Below are 20,623 nucleotides of genomic sequence, written 5' to 3' on the forward strand. Positions count from 1 at the left end.
CTCCCACCCCGGGCTCTGAAGCCAGGAACCCAAGAGGAAATGACTGAGCCCGTCTGGGTCCCCGCCCGCTCGCGCTCCCCTGGCCACACCCTCCGCCTGGACGCAGCAGCCACCGCCGCGTCCCTCTCCCCACTAGGCTGCCGGCTCAGGACCCCCAGCTCCAACGTAAGTGCCTCTCGCGCGCCACCTCCATCCGCCGCCCCTCTGCCCACGGGCCGGGCTCAGGTGGGTAGGGGTTTGACCCCTTCCGCCCCTCTCTGTCCCCCATCCACGCCCACATCTCTCTGCCTCCTCTCCTGGGGTACAGTGGGCCGCTCTGCCTCGCTCCTGCCGGCCTGCCTCAGTCTTCCCAGCTGTCTGCCACCCCCCTCGGACCAGTGCCTCTCAGATCTCCCTAGCGCGCCATCCCTGCAAGGCAGCCCCTGACACCAACTCACTTTTTCCTCTGAGCGCAGGAGGCGTTACTCACTCTTCCTCCTTCCCCTCCTTGCCGACTCCTGGGCTCTGGGCCCCTGGGGGAGGGAAGAGGCCTCCTGTCTACTCCTCTGCCCCAGTCCCCTCCTTGCGTCAGTCCCAGTGAGGGATAGGCGCCTGGCGGAAGGCGCAGGGAGGTGCTTCTCTGCTTCAGGAGTGCCTGCCGGCCCTTGCAGCTGCTGGGAGATCCATTTATCTGTTGCTTCTTGTTTTCTCTGGGGACCTGCAGGGGAAGGAAGCAGGGTGACTGTTTGATATCCCCACCTAAGACCCTCCCCTTTCCCCTGAGGCCAGCCGTCTGCCCTGGCAGGGGGTCCTGGAAGCCAGAGGTGTTTGCTCAGGGCAGGGAAGGGGCTGCAGGATCCCCGGGGACTGCCAGAGGCCGGCCTCGCTGACATCGTGGCTGACCCCACCATCGCCTGGTCCCACAGATGTCGCCCTTTGGTCGCCTGTGTCTTCTCGCCCTCGTTGGCCTGATTCTCCCCACCAGAGGTAAGACCCGTCTCTGGCCTCCACTCTGCCCCAGAGGCCCCAGCCAGGCCAGCCCTACATGTGCTGCAGGGTGGGTGGCTGGCGCGTGTGAACGTTCTGTCCCGCCCTGTCACCCTCCCGCTGAGCCGGCACCAGGAAGTGGGGATCCCTATGGCGGGGCGACGTTACACCCTCTTTGGACACCTCAAACCCGGGTGGCTGCTTCCAGTGAGTCTGGCCAGGGCCTGTCCCGCTGAGCATCCTCCAATTTCACCTCCAAGAAGAACTCACTGAGTTTGATTTGGCGGGGAGATTGGTGTCAGTTTTCTACTCAGCAGCCAGGAAACCTCGGCTCCCAAAAAAGAGGATCACTGGGTCCTGGGGCATTACACAGTTAGGCAAAGCTGTTGAGCTGGGGTTGGTCCAACGAGCTGGTGACATCTCAGCCTTGCCTGGAAAGTGTCTCCTGAAAGACAGGAACCGCGGGGGGTCATTGAGCATCCTTTCTGCATGGCAGGTGTGGTGTGTGGTGTGTGTTAGCTCAGTTAGGCTTTGCCTCTGACAGTCAGTCACACCTGTTGTCTTGCCCATTTTACTGATGAGGAAACTGAGACTCAGCGAAGGGAAGTGCCCTGTGTCAGAGGATAGTGTGTGGGGGAGCTGGGAAAACAACTGTCCTGCCTGCTCCCAGAACCCAGAGTGCACGCCCCACTGAAAGCACCCTCACTTCTCCTTCATAAAATGATTTTCATATACTCATTCAGTCATTTGACAAATATTTATTGAGCACCTACTATGTGCTAGATATTCTGTGCACTGGGGAAACAGCAGTGAATAAAACAAGAGGTCACACTCTAGTGGGGAGAGACAAATTAGTAAGTTATATCATGTGCTAGGAGGTGTTATGTGCTTGCAGAAAAGTACAGGTAATGAGGATTGTTTAAACTGGGTGGTCAGGGAGGGCCTCACTGAGGAGGTGACATTGGGACCAACAAACATTTGGAAGAAATGAGGGAATGAGCCTTGCAGGTGTCTGGAGGCTGAGTGTTGTCTGGTGTGTTTAAAGAATAACAGGCAGGTGGGGTGGCTGGATTGGGATGAGAAGGGGCAGAGTGGGATGAAGAGAGGACAGAGAAGTGATGGGACCAGATGGAGGAGGACTTATGGGCCACATGAGGGCTTTGCTTTTATGTAGAGTGAAGTGCAGCCAGGGCAGGGCTCTGAGCCAGGCAGGCCCTGACCTGACTCAGGTGGTCCCAGGCTCCGTCCGGCTGCAGGTGGGAACAGACTGTGGGGGCAGGGACAGGAGCAGGGAGCCCAGGGAGGAGGCTGCTGGGATGTCCAGGCTGGAGGGTACGGAGGCAGGGCCAGGGTGGGGGCAGTGGAGTTATCCAGCACTGACTACATGGTAAACAGTGTGGGAGACCCTTCGCCTGCTCTGTGTCATTTCGCCCTATCTGTAGCCCTGTGCAGTAGATTCAATTATTATCCCCGCTTTGCAGATGGAGCAACTGAGGCTCAGAGAAAAGACTTTACTTGTTCCAGGTCACACAGCAAGAAAGTTGTTGGGGGCAGGATTTGAAACCAGGGTCTGGGCTGACCCTAGCACCTGGGCTCACTAGACTAAACTGACTCTCCCACCCCACAGGGATGGGCGGGGAGGGGGCCTAGAAGAAGGGTTCCCAGGCATTGGCATAGCTGAAAACACTTTCAGAATTATGGATTGCTACTGTCAAAGCTGAGTGATTCCACCAGCAGACAGGACCCCTAAGGTTTCACCAGGGAGTGGAGGGCGGGGGTGGTAAGAGGAGGGGGACCAGGCTCCCTCCTGACTTCTCATCTTTGATTCCCTAGGACAGACGTCGAAGTATACCACATCCATTTCTTCAGCAGACCCAACTCTCATAGACATTCAGGTCCCTACACCAGCCCCAGGTGAGGAAAGAGGGACATGTCTATCAAGATCCTGTCATTGCAAATAACAACAGCAACAAAAATCCCCAATTGGGACCCAACAAGGGAATTTATGGATTTATGTAACGAAAAAGTCCAGGTACAGACCTTCAGGCATGGCTTGATCTAGGTGCTCAAACGATGCTATCAGGAGCCTCTCTCTACCTCTTGGTTCTGTTTTCTCTGTGTTGTCTTCATTTCCAGGAAGAGTCTCCTCTCATGGGGCCAAGATGATCCCTTGAAGCCTGGGGCTCTCATCCTGTCTGCTGAGAATCCCAGCAAGAGAATTTCCCTTCCTTAGTCCAGCAAATGTCCCAGAACCGAGTTATCTTTGGCCAGGCTCAGGTCACATCCCTGAGCTGGCCACTGTGGCCACAGGCATAGGAAGCTGATTGGCCAGGCCTGGGTTCCATGTCCAACCTCCACTAGGGCTGGTGTCAGACCTGCTGAATAAAGGGGACCAAGAGTCAGGGAAGGATGGTCCCTAAAGGAAGTTCTGGGGCTTTTTATCAGAGCAAGGGCATTTGGGAAGCTGAGTTAAACACGTTTTTTTAGGCAGCACTTCTCAGAGTCTTCAGAAACCTAATTTGCAGCCAGCATCTCGAAGAAGGAGCTGTAGTGTGGCATCTGTGGGACGTAAGGTCCCAAAGAAGAGGACATATTGGTAGCACATTTCAGCAGTTAGCAAATGGCTGGATTAATTAAGCCATTTCTATTACATTAAAATGGAGTTGCTATGGGAATCTCTGGCATCTCCATCCATAGATCTTGTCCACTTCTTTTTCTCTCTCCGGTTCTCTCCCTGACCCCTCGTTTCTGGACTCCAGACGCAGTCTACACAGAACTCCAGCCCACCCCTCCAACCCCAACCAGGTCTGCTGATGGTGAGTAGCACAGGGGCAGCGGGTGGGGACAGGACCAGGGCAAACAGTTTCCCCTCTTCTCTGACACTCTAGGTCTTTGGTTGCCCATTTCAGTCCCTTCTCCCAGCTCTGAATGCCCTGGTTTACTTTGGGTGGGGCAGCCAGCCAACTCCATTCAATTCTTTAGAAAAAGAAAACCACAACACTTTTGAAATTGTGAAATTAGCATGCATATAGAAAAATACAAAACCCATAAATTTACAATGTAATGACTTACTCTAAATGGAATCCCTATGTAACTACCAACCAGGTCAAAGAACAGAACTTTGCAAACACCCCCAGAAAATCTCTGTGTGCCAGTCCCATTTGTTTCTTCCTTTCATCTCTTTTTTCTCTGAGCCCTTTTTTGAATTTTTTGAACAATTTTTGGATGTTTTCTTGGAGTATAATTCAAAAAGTGCTCCCGGCCAGGCACAGTGGATCATGCCTCTAATCCCAGTACTTTGAGAGGCCAAGGTGGATGGGTCACTTGAGCTCAGGAGTTCTAGACCAGCCTGGGCAACACAGTGAGACTCCATCTTTACAGAAAAATGCAAAAATTTGCCAAGTGCATTGGTGTACTCCTGTAGTCCCAGCTACTCAAAAGGCTGAGGTGGGAGAATCACTTGAGCGCGGAGGCAGAGGTTGCAGTGAGCCGAGATCTCGCCATTGCACTCCAGCCTGGGCAACAGAGCAAGACCCTGTCTCAAAAAAAAAAAAAAGTGCTCCCCAATTTTTTCAATCGATGTGTAAAGACACAGTAGTACGTAAACACATTCTACCTGGAAAGAATAAAATGATTGTAGGCAAAACTAAACCCCTTTGCCACCTCCCCCCCCCAATGCTTGTTCTCTCCCTCTGTCTCCGAGAGGTCCCCACTGTTAGCACCGGGGTAGGTCCCCAGTGATACCATATCCCATGTTTATCACCTGGAGAAAATGCACTGACTGTGTGCTGTGTTTGTGTGAGCTTAAGGAGATCGGATGATTGTTCTGCAACTTGCTTTGCTTCTTCATGCAGTCGCATGTTTGGAAGTTCTCACATCACTGCATAAAGACTCATTTTGTTTTCTCTGCTGCCTGGTGTTCCACAAGGTGCCTATGTCACAGCTTATGGAGTCACACACTTCTTGATGCACGTGTTGGCCGTTTCCAGCTTTTTCTGTCTACACACAGTGCCACAGAGCAACCTTGTCCCTTACTCCTTGAGCAAACGCACTTGGAATATGTACTGACTATGTGCTGGTCATAGTTCTAAATATTTTGCGTATGTTAACTCATTCAACCTTCACGCAAACCCTAAGAGGCAGAAATTACCATTGTCCCCATTTTACAGACAAAGAAACAGAGGCGCTGAGTAACTGGTTCAAGGTCTCGCAGCAAGTCAGGGACGCAGCAGGAATCAAAGTCCAGGAAACTGGCACCAGAGCCTGTGCTTTTATCCAAAAACAGTACAGGGCAAAGAACATGAATGCTTAATGTTTTAAAATTTGCCCTCCTGCCGCCCAGGCACGGTGGCTCATGCCTGACATCCCAGCACTTTTGGAGGCTGAGACAGGTGGATCGCTTGAGCCCAGGAATTGGAGACCAGCCTGGGCAACAAAGCAAAACCTATTCTCTACAAAAAGTACAAAATGATTAGCTGGGCATGGTGGCATGTGCCTGTAGTCCCAGCTACCTGGGAGGCTAAGGCGGGAGAATCACTTGAGCCCAGGAGTTCGAGGCTGCGGTGAGCTATGATTGCACCACTGCGCTCCAGCTCAGGCTGGAGTGAGACCCTGTCTCAAAGATAAATAAATAAATAAAAGTAAAAATAAAAGTCGCCCTCCCAAGTGGCTGTGCCCACTTCCTCACCCACCAGCAGTGTGCAGGAGAGTGCCCCCTTCCCATCCCTACAGTGACACCTGGTATATTGACATCTTCGGGTTTTGCCAGCCTCTTAGTTTTTTTCTGAGATGGAGTTTTGCTCTTGTTGCCCAGGCTGGAGTGCAGTGGTGCAATCTCGGCTCACCGCAACCTCCGCCTCCCAGGTTCAAGCGATTCCCCTCCCTCAGCCTCCCGAGCAGCTGTGATTACAGGCATGAGCCACCATGCCCAGCTAATTTTGTATTTTTAGTAGAGACAGGGTTTCTCCATGTTGGTCAGGCTGGTCTTGAACTCCCGACCTCAGGTAATCTGCCCGCCTCGGCCTCCCAAAGTGCTGGGAATACAGACATGAGCCACCGCGCCTGACCCCAATTCACTCTTTCTTATCCTTCCCTCCTTGCTCTTCTGACCTGAATAGAAACACCACAACCCCAGACCCAGACCCAGACCCAGACCCAGCAACCAACAGGAATGGATGGGCCTCTAGGGACAGATCCAGAGACACACAAGAGCACCAAAACAGGTATAGCATGGGACTGAGAGCAGCAGCCTATGATTTTTATTTAATTCTCTATCTAGGTCAACATTTCCCTCAGTACGTTTCTCGGTGCCCCTGTTTGGGGAATTGTTAACACATTTAAAAAAAATGTTTTCGGTTTGTGGTCAAAGTTATTTGGGGAACCCTGAGTTAAAGTTAACCATGTTTCTTTATGGCAGGACTTCTGAGGGCCTTGATTAAGCTAATTTGCAGCAAAGGATCCCCAAGGGGCAGCATGCAGTATGCAGTGTTTCCCTAACTGGTAGAACTTTCTTGCCGTCAGTTCCCCTCGGAGGCTGGTGCTATAAAATGTGCCTGTGGATATTTCTTTTTTGTACATCTCCTTAATGTTAGAACAGGAGCTTTTCAGTTGCAAAATATAGAAAATTCACCTTAAACACACACATACACAGACACACACACACACCACACACACACACACACACACATACAAGACTGATTGGCTATATAAGTTCTGGAAAGTCCAGAAGAATCCAACTTCAGGCATAGTTGGATCAAGGCGCATAAGCACTGTCATGAATGCTTTGTTCCCTCTCTTGGTTCTGTTGTCTTCATTCTCGACTAACTTCTCCCCTCTGGATGGCAGAGATGGTCCCGTAGTTCTAACTTTAGGTCACATACCTGGTGGCTGGAGAACAAAATCTTTCCCATTATTTCTAGCCTGGGGCCTAGAATTGATTCTCATTGGTCCAGCTGGAGTCACATGCTCATGTCTGAACCAATGAGAGCCTGAGAAATGAGCTATTCTCATTGGTCAGGCTTGAGTCTTGTGCCTCACCCTGGGGCTAGAGAAGAGGCTCAGCCAGCCATGCCTGAACCACACAGACCAACAGTCAGGGAAGAGGGGGTTTCCCTCTGGACAAGTGAGTTAGTATTACCAGAAGGTGTAGGAAAGGAGACTGAGCTGAGATAAGGCAACAGATCGCCTCTAATGCCTGTGTGATTATCCTTATTTGAGGGGCAGCCCCCCAACTGGAAAGTATTGTGATGTAGGCCACTCCCAGGCTGAGAGACAGGTACAGCTGTGCAGACTGGGCACTAAACAAGACCACATACCACCTCTCAGGCTATGCCATTCCCTTTGTCGGTCTTTATAACTGTTCCAGTTTTCTAGTGATAGCAGTAAAGCATCTCATTCTTACAGAATCTATTAAAACAATCCTACAACAGATGGAAATAAAGTGCCTTACAGAAGGGAGCTTTTCTGTTTTGTACAAAAGTGCACCTGTAGGGGGTGGGGGATAGCAGCTGTGTCCACACTTATCAATTGATAAAGCATTCTCACATCTCTGCATTAATTTACTGAGTCTTTGCTGACCTGAGTTGCTCTATGTATTGGTCCATGTTCCTTGATATATGTGACAGAAATTCATCAAGGATAAATGACTGTCACTGCTGAGCCTCTGGGTTGCTTAGAGGCTGGGCATGAAAGCCCCCAGGCCTCTCTTCCTCCTCTATCTTTGCTTCTCTTCCACCTAGGAAGGAAATGGCTCCTTCCTATTTGAGCCTCCTAGCTCAAAGCTTCCAGGCTTCACCTAGGGTTTTAATCTGCTCAGGTTACCGTAACAAAATACCACAGACTGGATGACTTAAACAATAGGAATTCATTTCTCCCAGTTCTAGAGATGGGAAGTCCATGATCGAGGTGCCAGCAGTGTTGGTTTCTGGCGACGGCTCCCCTTGGGTCACAGACAACCATTCTCTTGCTCTGTCTTCACCATGTCTTCTCCATGTGTGGGTGGGCTTGTGAGCTTGAGAGCAAGCTCTCTGGTGTCTTCTTATAAGGGCACTAATCCCATCATGAGGGCCCCACCCTCATGATCCTATCTAACCCTAATTACCTCCCAAAAGCCCTCGCTCCAAATACCATCACATACGGAATTCGGTGGGGCAGATAGAATTCAGTCTACAGTACCTAGCTGTCACTCAGTATCCCTACTTGGGATTTCAAAGGTCTCCAGGAAGGTCACATGCTTCCTTTTGTAGCCTGGGTTATAACTGGGGAAGGGAGGGCAATGTCCTCCCACAAAGAAAGGGGGAGCTGGCCGGGCGCGGTGGCTCAAGCCTGTAATCCCAGCACTTTGGGAGGCCGAGACGGCCGGATCACGAGGTCAGGAGATCGAGACCATCCTGGCTAACACGGTGAAACCCCGTCTCTACTAAAAATACAAAAAACTAGCCGGGCGAGGTGGCGGCGCCTGTAGTCCCAGCTACTCGGGAGGCTGAGGCAGGAGAATGGCGTGAACCCGGGAGGTGGAGCTTGCAGTGAGCTGAGATCTGGCCACTGCACTCCAGCCTGGGTGACAGAGTGAGACTCCGTCTCAAAAAAAAAATAAAAAATAAAAAAATAAAAAAAAGAAAGGGGGAGCTATTCCAGAAGGAGGAAGGAGTGCTGAGCAAACATTAACAGCAAGGGCTGACTTTTGCTGAGAGCTTATTCATGCTGGGCACTGTGCTAAACTTTTGTATATTCAGTCATTCAATGCTTGTGATCATCCTGTGTGGTGGGAACTGTCATTACTCCCATTTTACAGGAAAGGGAACTGAGGCCCAGAAAGGTTACTCAGCTTGCCTTAGGCAATACAGCCAAGAGTGGCAGAACCAGAATTTGAGTCTAGACTGTCTTGCTCCAGGGTGCATAAGCACTGCACACCAGTATGGCTGTCCTTTGCATTCCTGTGGTCTCTGCCATTGATCTGGCTTATGCCTTCCTCTGGGCAATGCATTCCCTGAATATCTTGTAATCCTTGGCTGCCAGTTCCTATTTAGGGTGTGGGGCACCGAGATAGTTCCAGGGAACTTGGGTTTCATGAGGGAGCTTCTCTGCCTGCTGGCTTCTTGTTGAGGCCTCAGATGTGGTGTGGTGGCACTTCTCAGTGCTGGGGGAGGCCTTTTCTTTGGAGGTACTGTTTTTTTTTTTTTTTTGAGGCAGAGTCTTGCACTTTCACCCAGGCTGAAGTGCAGTGGCACAATCTCAGCTCACTGCAAGCTCCTCCTCCCTGGTTCAAGTGATTCTCCTGCCTCAGCCTCCCGAGTAGGTGGGACTACAGGTGCCTGCCACCACACCCGGCTAACTTTTTTTGTATTTTTAGCAGAGACGGGATTTCACCATGTTAGCCAGGATGGTCTCGATCTCCTGACCTCATGATCCCCCTGCCTCAACCTCCCAAAGTGCTGGGATTACAGGCGTGAGCCACCACACCCAGCCCTTTTTTATTTTTTTTTCAAGAGAAGAATCCTTTGGTATTTTCCATCCTGGGGGCAGAAATGATATTCAGAATAGTTTTGTTGTTGTTGTTGTTGTTGTTTTTGAGATGGAGTCTTGCTCTGTTGCCCAGACTGGAGTGCAGTGGTGAAATCTCGGCTCACTGCAAATTCCCCCTCCCGCGTTCAGGCAATTCTCCTGCCAGCCTCCCGAGTAACTGGGATTACAGGTTCGTGCCACCAGTCCCGGCTAATTTTTGTATTTTTAGTAGATACGGGGTTTTACCGTTTTGGCCAGGCTGGTCTTGAACTCCTGGCTTCAGGTGATCTGCCCGCCTCAGTCTCCCAAAGCGCTGGGGTTACAGGCGTGAGCTGCTGCACCTGGACAATATTCAGAATGTTTTAAAAGTGTTTCTAGACTATGTAGCTGGGTCAGAGTCCCTGGCAAGTGTTGCCTTTTAGTTCCTTTATCTCCTGGATTATAGTGTGGGCCAGAAGGTCTTAGGAGAGGTGTCTGGAGTCCCTCAGGGATTGAGGCAGATCAGATAGTCATAACTAGGGGGTACATGCTTATTTCAGCATTTTAATGCCTACCATTACTTATTGCCTCTGATACGGAGTAGGGGGGATGCCTGACCCTGCACACCAGCTGTGTAGATGTGGGAGAGGGATTTCTTCCAGATGCAGACTCTCAGTAATATCCCTTGTTTCTGCCTCCATGGCTCACTCCTGCCCTCCACTGATCTGGCCACTCTCTCAGCTCATCCCACTGAAGACACCACGACACCCTCTGAGAGACCATCCCCAAGCACAGACGTCCAGAGAGACCCCCAGACCCTCAAGCCATCTGGTCAGTAATTGCCTCCCCAGACTGGAAGCAGGCTATTTTCTGTTCACTGTGTATTTCCAGCACCTGGAATACAGCCCAGCACAGAATAGTTCTCAGTCAACACGTGATGGGAGAGTAAATGACTTCAAGCCTGGCAGAGGGTGGGCACATGATAAATGTCTGAATACATAAATGAATGCATAAATTATTGCTGCATACAAACCACCTAAAAACTCAGTGGCTTAAAATGATAACCATTTATTTAACTCTCATTTCTGCAATTTGGAAATCTAGGGTGTGCTCAGCTGGCTGGTTCTTCTGGTTTCAGCTGGACTTACTCAAGTCTCTGAGGTCAGTTGTGGGTCAGCAGGGAGCTCTGTTTCTAGGGGCAATTTGATTCTTTCCCTGGTGGTCTTATCCTCCACTTCCTGCCCAGTCAACTCCCCAGTGAATGAATGGAAATGATATGCCCATGGGTCACATAGAGAGCCCGTTCATCCATTCATTCAACAGATATTCACTGAGTACCTGTTGTGTGCTAGGCTAGGTTCTAGGGGACAGAGATAGAGCGGTGAACAAGCCAGACAAAATCTCTGCCCTCGTGGAACTACTATTCTAGTGGTAAGAGAAACACAACAAGAAATAATCATAATAAGTATGTATCAGTTGATTTTAACTTGCTATCAAGAAAAATAAAGTAGGGTTAGAGAGTGACTGGGGAGTACAGGTTGAATATTCCTTATCCAAAATGCTTTGGACCAGGAGTCTTTCAGATTTCGGGTTTTAGAATATTTGCATTATACTTACCAGTTCAGCATTCCTGACCCAAAAATCTGAAGTCCAAAATGTTCCAATGGGCACTTCCTTTCGGTGCCATGTCAGACTATTACCAGAAAGGGGTCCCAATCCAGACCCCAAGAGAGGGCTCTTGGATCTTGCACCAAAAAAGAATTCAGAGTGAGTCCATAGAGTTTATTAAGAAAGTAAAGGAATAAAGAATGGCTACTCCATAGACAGAGCAGCCTATTTTTATGGTTCTTTCTTGATTATATGCTAAATAAGGGATAGATTCATGAGTTTTCTGGGAAAGGGGTGGGCAATTCCTGGAACTGAGGGTTCCTCCCCTTTTTATACTGTATAGGGTAACTTCCTGACATTGCATGGCATTTGTAAACTGTCATGGTGCTGGTATTTGAGTGTCTTTTAGCATGCCAATATATTATAACTAACGTATAATGAACTGTGAGGATGACCAGAGGTCACTCTCATTGCCATCTTGGTTTTGGTGGATTTTAACTGGCTTCTTCACTGCAACCTGTTTTATCAGCAAGGCCTTTATGACCTGTACCTTGTGCCAACCTCCTGTCTCATCCTATGACTACCAATGTCTAACCTCTGGGGAATACAACCCAGTAGATCTCAGCCTTATTTTACCCTATTCGAGATGGAGTTGCTTTGCTTCAAACACCTCTGATGTGACATCAAAAAGTGTCAGATTTGGGAACATTTTGGATTTTGGATTTTGGTTTTGGGGATTAGGGATAGTCAACCTGTATCTCACATACAAAACCAGGGAGGGCCCCACTGGGAAGGGAGTGAAGGAGGGAGTCATGTGGATGTCTAGGGAAAGTGTATTCCAGACAGAGGAAACAGCCAGTGCAAAGGCCCTGAGGTGAGAAGGTACCTGCATGTTCAACAGCAGGGAGGCTGGTAGGACTGGAGTGCAGGGAGTGAGGGGAATGGGGAGGAAATGAGATTAGAGGAATAATGGGAACCAGATTGTGTGCCATGGTGAGGATTTTGGTTTTTGTTCTAAGGGTACCCAGGTGTCCCCCTTTCCTGACTTTGCCATTCACATATTCACTTCACAAACCTTTGCTGAACCCTGACTTGCTCTTTGTCTACCTCTCCAGGTTTTCATGAGGATGACCCCTTCTTCTATGGTAAGTTATCCACAGGAAGATGTGGGGGAAGGAAAGGTGAAGGCCCCTCTGACTCTACCCCTCATTTTTCTCTCTGCAGATGAACACACCCTCCGGAAACGGGGGCTGTTGGTCGCAGCTGTGCTGTTCATCACAGGCATCATCATCCTCACCAGTGAGAACTGGAGTTGGGTGGGAAGGGCACCAAGACCAGGAGGGGGCTTATGACTGGGGGCTGGGTTCTTAAAGGTCCCTGGGCAATTTTGTTTTAAATGAGGTATCTATTAGCTGCATATCCATACAAACCACCACAGAATTCAGTGGTTTAAAATAATGACCATTTATTGAGCTCTCAAGACCACAGTTTGAAAATGTAGGCTGGGCTCAGCTGGATGATTCTTCTGGTCTCAACTGGATTTACTCTCGCATCTGAGTTCAGTTGTGGGTCAGCAGGAAACTCTGTTTCTGGGGCACCTTAGCTACTTGCCTCATCATCTTATCCTTCACTAAGCTAGCCTGGGCTTGTTCGCATGGTGGTGGCAGGGGTCTAAGGGAGAGTGAATGCATGTAGGCTCAGAACTGGCCATTATCACTTCTGCCTCATTCCATAGGTCAAAGCAAGTCGAAAGGCTGGGCTTCACTCAAGGAAATAGACTCCACCTCTTGATGGGAAGACAGGCAAAGTCACATGGCAAAGGACATGGATACTGACAGGGAGGGGTAGAGACTAAGGGCCCTTTGGCAGTCAGCATACCACCCCAGCAGTCACAAGCTCACTGCACCCAGGCCCGGCAGGGAACAAGGGTTAAACAAGGCTGTGTTGGGAGGAGACACCTGAGGATTAAATGCCTCATGGAACAACCTCACCCACTCAATCCAGCAAGAATAGAGGCTTGGAGCAGCCAGAGTAACTACTCTTTTAAGAGCTTAATGCTTCTGTAAAATCTTTTGGTACTCAAATGTTGACAGCTGTGTTGATCAGATTCATGGCAGGTGGCAGAAGGACCTGCAAAGGGTTAACTGGAGAACGTTTAATAGAGTGGTATCTCCAAGGTACAGTCAGGGTAATGAGATGGTGCAGTGCCCTAGGACTAGCAAGGATGGAGACCTGTTATCCCCCAGCCTGAGGGACGAGAGGAGATACTGGCTTTGCAGGCTGCCTGGTGAGAGATGGAACTGGGGGTGGGGCTGCTGGCAGGAGCTGTGGCCTCAGAAAGAGGGTTCCAGCCACTGCCTCACTTGTGACCAAACCAGGAGGGAGCAGGGGTGGTAAGGATCAGATACCTAAACCTCCCTGTCCTCCCACCCCACTGTCTCCTGCCAATGATTAACTAGAGGGCAAGGGGCCCAGGGCCCAACGCAGGGACAGGAAGGTGTGGGGAAAGGCAGAATAACAAGCAGAGAAACTAATTTTTTTTTTTTTTTTTTTGAGACGGAGTCTCGCTCTGTCGCCCAGGCTGGAGTGCAGTGGCCGGATCTCAGCTCACTGCAAGCTCCGCCTCCCGGGTTCACGCCATTCTCCTGCCTCAGCCTCCCGAGTAGTAGCTGGGACTACAGGCGCCCGCCACCTCGCCCGGCTAGTTTTTTGTACTTTTTAGTAGAGACGGGGTTTCACCGTGTTAGCCAGGATGGTCTCGATCTCCTGACCTTGGGATCCGCCCGCCTCGGCCTCCCAAAGTGCTGGGATTACAGGCTTGAGCCACCGCGGCCGGCCGAGAAACTAATTTTTAAAAAAGGTTTTCAAAATGCTGTGGGTGAAATAAAACACAAGCTGTCAGTTAATCTGTATAACCAATGCCAAGTTTCATTACCTCTCTTGTCCAACTTCCTTATTAAGAAAATGAGCGTAGTCACATCTTTTTTTGCCTTAAGGGGAGAGGCAGAATTCTAACAATCATAAAACATGATTCCTGATATATGTGGAATCCCCACTGCCTGTAACACCCTGAGAGTCAAGCACTCTTGCCTCGTTCATGCAACATGTGTGTGTTGATCCTGACTTTGCACCAGGCCCTATTCTCACCCCAGTGGTGAAGTTAAGGCTCAGAGAGTTAAGGAGTTTGCCTAAGGTCACGCAGCACATAAGAGTCAGTGAATTCATTTGCTGGCGGGTCACAGTGGCTCACTCTTGTAATCCCAGTACTTTGGGAGGCCAAGGTGGGAGGATGGCTTGAGCCCAGGGGTTCAAGACCAGCCTGGGCAAAATGGCAAGATCCTGTCTCTACACAAATAATTTAAAAAAAAAAAAAAAAAAAAAAAGAATCAGTGAAGGATTGGACCCAGGTTTGTGTGAGAGCAGAGCCTGAACGTTAGCTCTGGGGCCATGTACTTTTCCAACAGCAAATACTTGTGGGCACCTCGTCTGTGCCAAACCTATGCTGGGTGATGCTGGGGGCATGGTGGTGACAAGCAGCCCTGGTCCCTGTCCTCAGGAACTCACATCTGGTCAGGAGAAGATGATAAGCAAATAAATGCATGAATGAGTGGATACAGAGAAAGATACTTGCCAAATAAAGCAGAGTGACAGGGAAGAGAGGGGTGGGGAGAAAAGCCCTCCCTGGAGTGGTAAAATTGGAACTGACACCTGATGATGAGAAGATGAATCACCAGGTAGAGAGGGCAGCAAGTGCCAAGCCCTGGAGGCAGGAATGAGCTGCGCCCATTGCTATAGCAGCAGAGGAAGCAAAGTAGCCAGGACAGGATAGGCTGCGGGAGAGTAGAAGAAGACGAGGCCAGAGAGCTGAGGGGCTGGAGGAGGCAAGGGTGGCAGGTGTTTTCTCAAGTACCCTTGGCTTCTAAGGTCCCCCCTCCCTCACTCTGGACCAGCCACAGATGAGTCTCTGGAGCCCATCTGTGTCCTCCTACCTCAAGGCCTTTGCACTGCTGTTCCCTCTGCCTGTAACACCTTTCCTCCAGGTGTCTCCCTTACCTCCTTCAGACCTTTGCTCAAATGTCACCTCCTTGGCGGGCCGCAGTGGTTCACATATGTAATCCCAGCACTTTGGGAGGCCAAGGCAGGTGGATCCCTTGAGGCCAGGAGTTCAAGACCAGCTTGGCCAACATGGTGAAACCCTGTCTCTACTAAAAATACAAAAATTAGCTGGGCGTGGTGGCATGTGCCTGTCATCCCAGCTACTCGGGAGGCTGAGGCAGGAGAATCACTTGAACCCAGGAGGTGGAGGTTGCAGTGAGCCGAGATTGCACCACTGCATTCCAGCCTGGGCGACACAGCAAGACTCTGTCTCAAAAAAAAAAAAAAAAAAAAAAAGTCGCCTCCTCATTGAAGCCCCAGTAGCCATCCTGTGAGAATGAGCCCAGCTCCTGGGCCTCCATGACTCCTTCCTGGCCTTATTTCCCATCATAGGACTTAACACCATCCCACGTAGTGCCTTCATACATTTGACTTTGTTATTTTTCTCCTTGTTGGTCTTTCCCCATAGAAAGACAACTCTGCCAGGGCAGGGATTTTTTTCTTTGTCCTCAACTGTGTTCTTAGTGCCTGAATGAATGAATAAGTGGCATACAAAATAATGGGAGTTTCCAAACGGCTCATCTGTGAGCCTGTGTGGGAAGCGCCTCTCGCAGGGCTTCTCGGTGCATTTCTCCATCATTTATTTATGGAGCTGCCTTTGAGCTTCCGGAGGGGCAGGGCTGATCAACCTGGTTCCCCAGCCCCAGAATACACAATAAGAATCAATATCGCTCTAGCTCATGACTGAACCATTTCTTTCACCCACAGGTGGCAAATGCAGACAGCTGTCCGGGTTATGCCGGAATTATTGCAGGTGAGTCCATCAGAAACAGGAACGGACAACCCGCTGAGCACCCCAAGACCAAGCCCCCTGCCAGCTCACCGTGCCCGGCCTCCTGCATCCCCTCGAAGAGCCTGGCCAGAGAGGGAAGGCACAGACGATGAAGCTGGAGCCAGGGCTGCCGGTCCGAGTCTCCTACCTCCCCCAACCCTACCCGCCCCTGAAGGCTGCCTGGCGCTTTGGGGACTGTCCCTCAAGTTATCTCCTCTGTTCAGACAAAAAGTAAAGCACTGTGGTCCTTTCCCCAGGATCTCTGATCATTTGGGACAGGGGAGTGGAAAGAGGAGGCAGGGGCTGCCTCGGGGCCCTCAAGGAATAAAGCAAAGGCTGGACGTGGTGGCCCACACCTATAACCCCAGCCCTTTGGGAGGCTGAGGCGGGAGGATCACTTGAGGCCAGTAGTTCAAGACCAGTCTGGGCAACATAGTGAGACCTTGTCACTACAAAAAAAAAAAAAAAATTGGTGGTGCATGCCTAGAGTCCCAGCTACTCAGGAGGCTAAGGCAGGAGAACTGCTTGAGCCCAGGAGGTCGAGATTTTAGTGAGCTGTGATTGCGCCACTGTATTCCAGCCTGGGTGACAGAGTGAGATCCTGTTTCTAAAAAAGAAAAATAAAAAAAGCCAAGGCAGGGAATAAAGTGAAGGAAGCCAGTCTAGTGTGTAGCAGACAGGATGGTGGTAGGTGCGTGTAGGTGACTGTGTGCTGGGTGACTCTGGTCAGAGAGAGAGCCAAGGCTGGCTTCTGCCTGCAGGCAGTTTGAGAACACTGGTATGGTCCCCACCAGGGGAGCAGATACCCAGTGTCAGCTCACCCCTAACATTTTTAAGGGTTTGGAGGTCCCAGATCACAGGGGTCCCCTCTCCTTCCTACTTCTAGTCCCTTCCCACACTGGGAGGGGCCTTGCACACATGAGTGTGGATGCCACAGCCTGCACCTCCAAGTTCCATCCACAGCCCCCACTACACATATGGCCACCATCTGGCCACTTCTTGGCTTAGGAATGTGTCCACCAAGAAGGCCTTGCAGTCCCCGGCATGGGCTCTGAGCAATTTGAGAGAGGAATTCAGGGGTCCTAGGGATCTAGATCTTGGTCAAGAAGAGCATAGATGCTGGTGGGCACTTCCTAAAGGCCTTTGGCTCCACCAGATTAGGCCACAGCAGGGCCCCTGAAGTGCAGGACTTAGGCCAGAGCTCTACCCAGGCTTAAGGGTCATGCCAGAGTCAAGAGACAAGGTTGTGGTCACAGGGCTTGCATAACCGCGTTTCCCAAACTTCAGGTCACAACCCATTCATGGGTTACTAAATCAGTTTAGTGGGCTCTGAGTAGCATAAGAAAAAAGAGAGAAAGAAAGAATAATTTTAAAAAGACATTAGTACCTCACTAATAACAAGTGTAAGATTGTATATATATAGTATACATAGCATGTCATAAACATCGTATGTAATATAATATATAATGTATAGAATATGACAATTATAATTATAACATATAGTTATTAATACATCACTATAAATGTTATTACTGCATCACTAATCTCAAATGTAAGACTGTATATATAATATATAGCATGTTATATACATTATATATATATGTTATAAAATGTATATTATGCACATACAGGGGGATACTAAAATTATTTCATTATTTGCACCTACCACCTAAAGCAGAACAGATGTCTAACTGATCAGGAGGGGATGTCATCTAGATATGAGTATACATTTAGGTATATAATGGATTATGTCTTTTTTTGTTGTTTTTTTTGAGATGGAGTCTCACTCTCTTAAGCTGGAGCTCAGTGGAGCGATCTCAGCTCACTGGAACCTCCGCTTCCCAGGTTCAAGCGATTCTCCTGCCTCAACCTCCCAAGCAGCTGAGATCACAGATGCCCACCATCACGCCTGGCTAATTTTTGTATGTTTAGTAGAGATGGGGTTTCGCCATGCTGGCCATGCTGGTCTTGAACTCCTGACTTCAGGTGATCTGCCCACCTCGGCCTCCCAAATTGCTGGGATTACAGGCATAAGCCACCTTGCCTAGCCTGAGTATGTCTATTAAATTGAATCATTTGAAAATGGCAATATTCAAATGTGTTTGACCTATAAAACTAGCAATGTCATATGGCTCAATCTAACAGTATACATGATAGTGTGCTATGAAATGCATTTCATACTGCAGGTCACTTTTTGAAAACGTTGAGAAGCACTGGGGAGTGGGGGACATAGGTTGTGGTAGGGAAGATAAATTTCTGCTTAGAACAGGAAATGCTGACAGCTATGTTTGCCTGCTGGTGGGGTGGTGCTGGTGTGTGCAAGATGTTTCTAGGACAATAGTTCTCAAACTTCAACATCACATACTCCCAACTTCTGACATATTTTCATCTCATCTGTACTATTATTCTCTCTTTTGAAAGATCAACTCCCTTTTTAGCTTAAACATATTGATTTTAAAACTTGCAATCATATATGGAAAGTCAGTACTGCTTACTATAGATAGAAGATAACTATAAAGATAAATCCAAGGCCAGGCGCAGGGGCTCACACCTGTAATCTCAGCACTTTGGGAGGCCGAGACAGGCAGATCACCTGAAGTCAGGAGTTCGAGACCAACCTGGCCAACATGGTGAAACCCCATCTCTACTATATAAAAATACAAAAATTAGCTGGGTGTGGTGGCGCGTGCCTGTAGTCCCAGCTACCCAGGAGGCTGAAGCACAAAAATTGCTTGAACCCAGGAGGCAGAGGCTGCAGTTAGCTGAGATCGTGTCACTGCACTCCAGCCTGGGTGACGGAGTGAGACTCTGTCAAATAAATAAATAAATACATTCAGTGAAAAGAAATGAAGATGTTATGTTGCATTCTAGCTGGGTCTAGAGTTTCTCGCAGAGGGCTCTGAACCAGAGGCCTGGGTCTGTGGTGTTGGAGGGAGACCCTCAAATATCAGGAAGGTGATCCTCACACTGCTGCCCAAAGAAACTGCAGGGTTGGGGAGGCCCAGGAGAACTCTCACTTCTGACACCAGCTGCAGGTTTGAGGGTTCCCAAGGGTTTGACAATTCACTACAGGGACTCACGGAGCTCACTGAATGCTCTCAGACTCACCGTTATGGGTTATTATAGTGAAAGGAAACAGACAAAGCCAGCCGAGGACAGAGACACGTGAGGAAGCATCCAGGAATGTCCCAAGTGCAAAGCTGCCAGCTGTCTCCTCCCAGCATTGTCTTCTGTGGGTACCCATGTGGGACAGCACACGCGGAGTGTTGCCAATCAGGAAAACCCACTGGAGCCTTGGCGTCCAGGGTTTTTACTGGGGTTCAGTCACATAGACGTAATTGACCACATGTGTGACCGACATTAGTTTCCAGCCCCTCCAGGGGTGGAGCTGATACTGTGTGGCCCACAGCCCCCACCGGAAATCACACTGTTAGAAATGATCTGGTGTGTCCCTAGGTCCTTACGTAAATAGAGACACTCTTATCAGGCAGAATATTCCAGGGGCTTAGAGATTATCTTCCAACAGCAAGGCCAAAAGTCAGCCCTTTCTTTGGGGTAAAATTAATTCCTTACTATAGAGACTCTCCCTCATCTCATTTGATGGATTAAGAGATATTCAAGGCTGGGGGCAGCGGCTCATGCCTGTAATCCCAGCACTTTGGGAGGCTGAGGCAGGCAGATCACCTGAGGTCAGGAGTTCGAGACCAGCCAGGCCAACATGGCAAAACTCCATCTCTATTAAAATACAAAAATTAGCCAGGCGTGGTGGTGGGCACCTGTAGTCCCAGGTACTCAGGAGGCTGAGGCAGGAGAATCGCTTGAGTCTGGGAGGCGGAGGTTTCAGTGAGCTGAGATTGTGCCACTACACTCCAGCCTGGGCAACAGAGAGACTCCATTTTGAAAGAAAGAGAGAGAGAGAGAAAGAAAAAGAAAGAAAGAGAAAGAGAGAAAGAGAGGAAGAAAGAAAGAAAAGAAAGAAGAGAAAGAAGAAAGAAAGAAAGAAAGAGAAAGAAAGAAAGAAAGAGAAAGAAAGAAAGAAGGAAAGAAAGAAAGATCTACATGGCTAATAAGCACATGAAAAGATGTTCAATATCAACAGTCATCAGTAAAAATAAATGAAAATCACAATGAGACCACCACACACCCACTAGGATGACTAAAATTGAAAAGACAGACACTTCTAAGTGGGAAGAGGATGTGGAGAAAGTGGAATTTCCATTTGTAGCTAGACCAGAAAGGGGTACAATCACTTTAGAAAACTGACAGTTTCTAGGCCGGGTGTGGTGGCTCGCACCTGTAATCCCAGCACTTTGGGAGGCTGAGGCTGGAAGATCATCGGAGCTCAGGAGTTCGAGACCAGCCTGGCCAACATGGTGAAGCCCCGTCTCTACTAAAAATACAAAAATTAGCTGAGTGTGGTGGCGGGTGCCTGTAATCCCAGCTACCTGGGAGGCTGAGGCAGGAGTATCACTTGAACCCAGGAGGCAGAGGTTGCAGTGAGCCGAGATCACACCACTGTACTCCAGCCTGGGTGACAGAATGAGACTCAGTCTTGAAAAAAAAAAAAAGAAAGAAAGAAAAGAGAACTGGCAGTTTCTTAAAAAGGTAAATGTGCACTTAACCTGTGACCCAGCAATTCAA

General features: G+C 49.3%; 1 protein-coding gene across 7 annotated transcripts; it reads left to right on the forward strand.

The window, feature by feature from the left end:
* Nucleotides 1-16: 16 nt before the first annotated feature.
* FXYD5 (FXYD domain containing ion transport regulator 5) lies at nucleotides 17-16,234 on the forward strand. Of its 7 annotated transcripts, none has more exons than XM_033225700.1 (9): nucleotides 19-165; nucleotides 906-966; nucleotides 2,800-2,880; nucleotides 3,726-3,782; nucleotides 6,084-6,188; nucleotides 10,189-10,278; nucleotides 12,171-12,200; nucleotides 12,280-12,354; nucleotides 15,919-16,234. In XM_033225700.1, the coding sequence occupies exons 1-9, from the start codon at nucleotides 40-42 to the stop codon at nucleotides 15,966-15,968; spliced, it is 675 nt and encodes a 224-aa protein (XP_033081591.1). In that variant the 5' UTR covers nucleotides 19-39; the 3' UTR covers nucleotides 15,969-16,234. The 7 variants fall into 7 exon arrangements, with proteins under 7 accessions (XP_033081594.1, XP_033081593.1, XP_033081590.1 ...); XM_033225698.1 differs by having other exon boundaries at nucleotides 86-225; XM_033225703.1 differs by lacking the exon at nucleotides 6,084-6,188 and having other exon boundaries at nucleotides 17-165.
* The last annotated feature ends 4,389 nt before the right edge of the window (nucleotides 16,235-20,623 follow it).

This window comes from Trachypithecus francoisi, unplaced genomic scaffold (assembly GCF_009764315.1).
Source record: "Trachypithecus francoisi isolate TF-2019V2 unplaced genomic scaffold, Tfra_2.0 Lachesis_group12, whole genome shotgun sequence".
Classification (NCBI taxonomy): Eukaryota; Metazoa; Chordata; class Mammalia; order Primates; family Cercopithecidae; genus Trachypithecus; species Trachypithecus francoisi.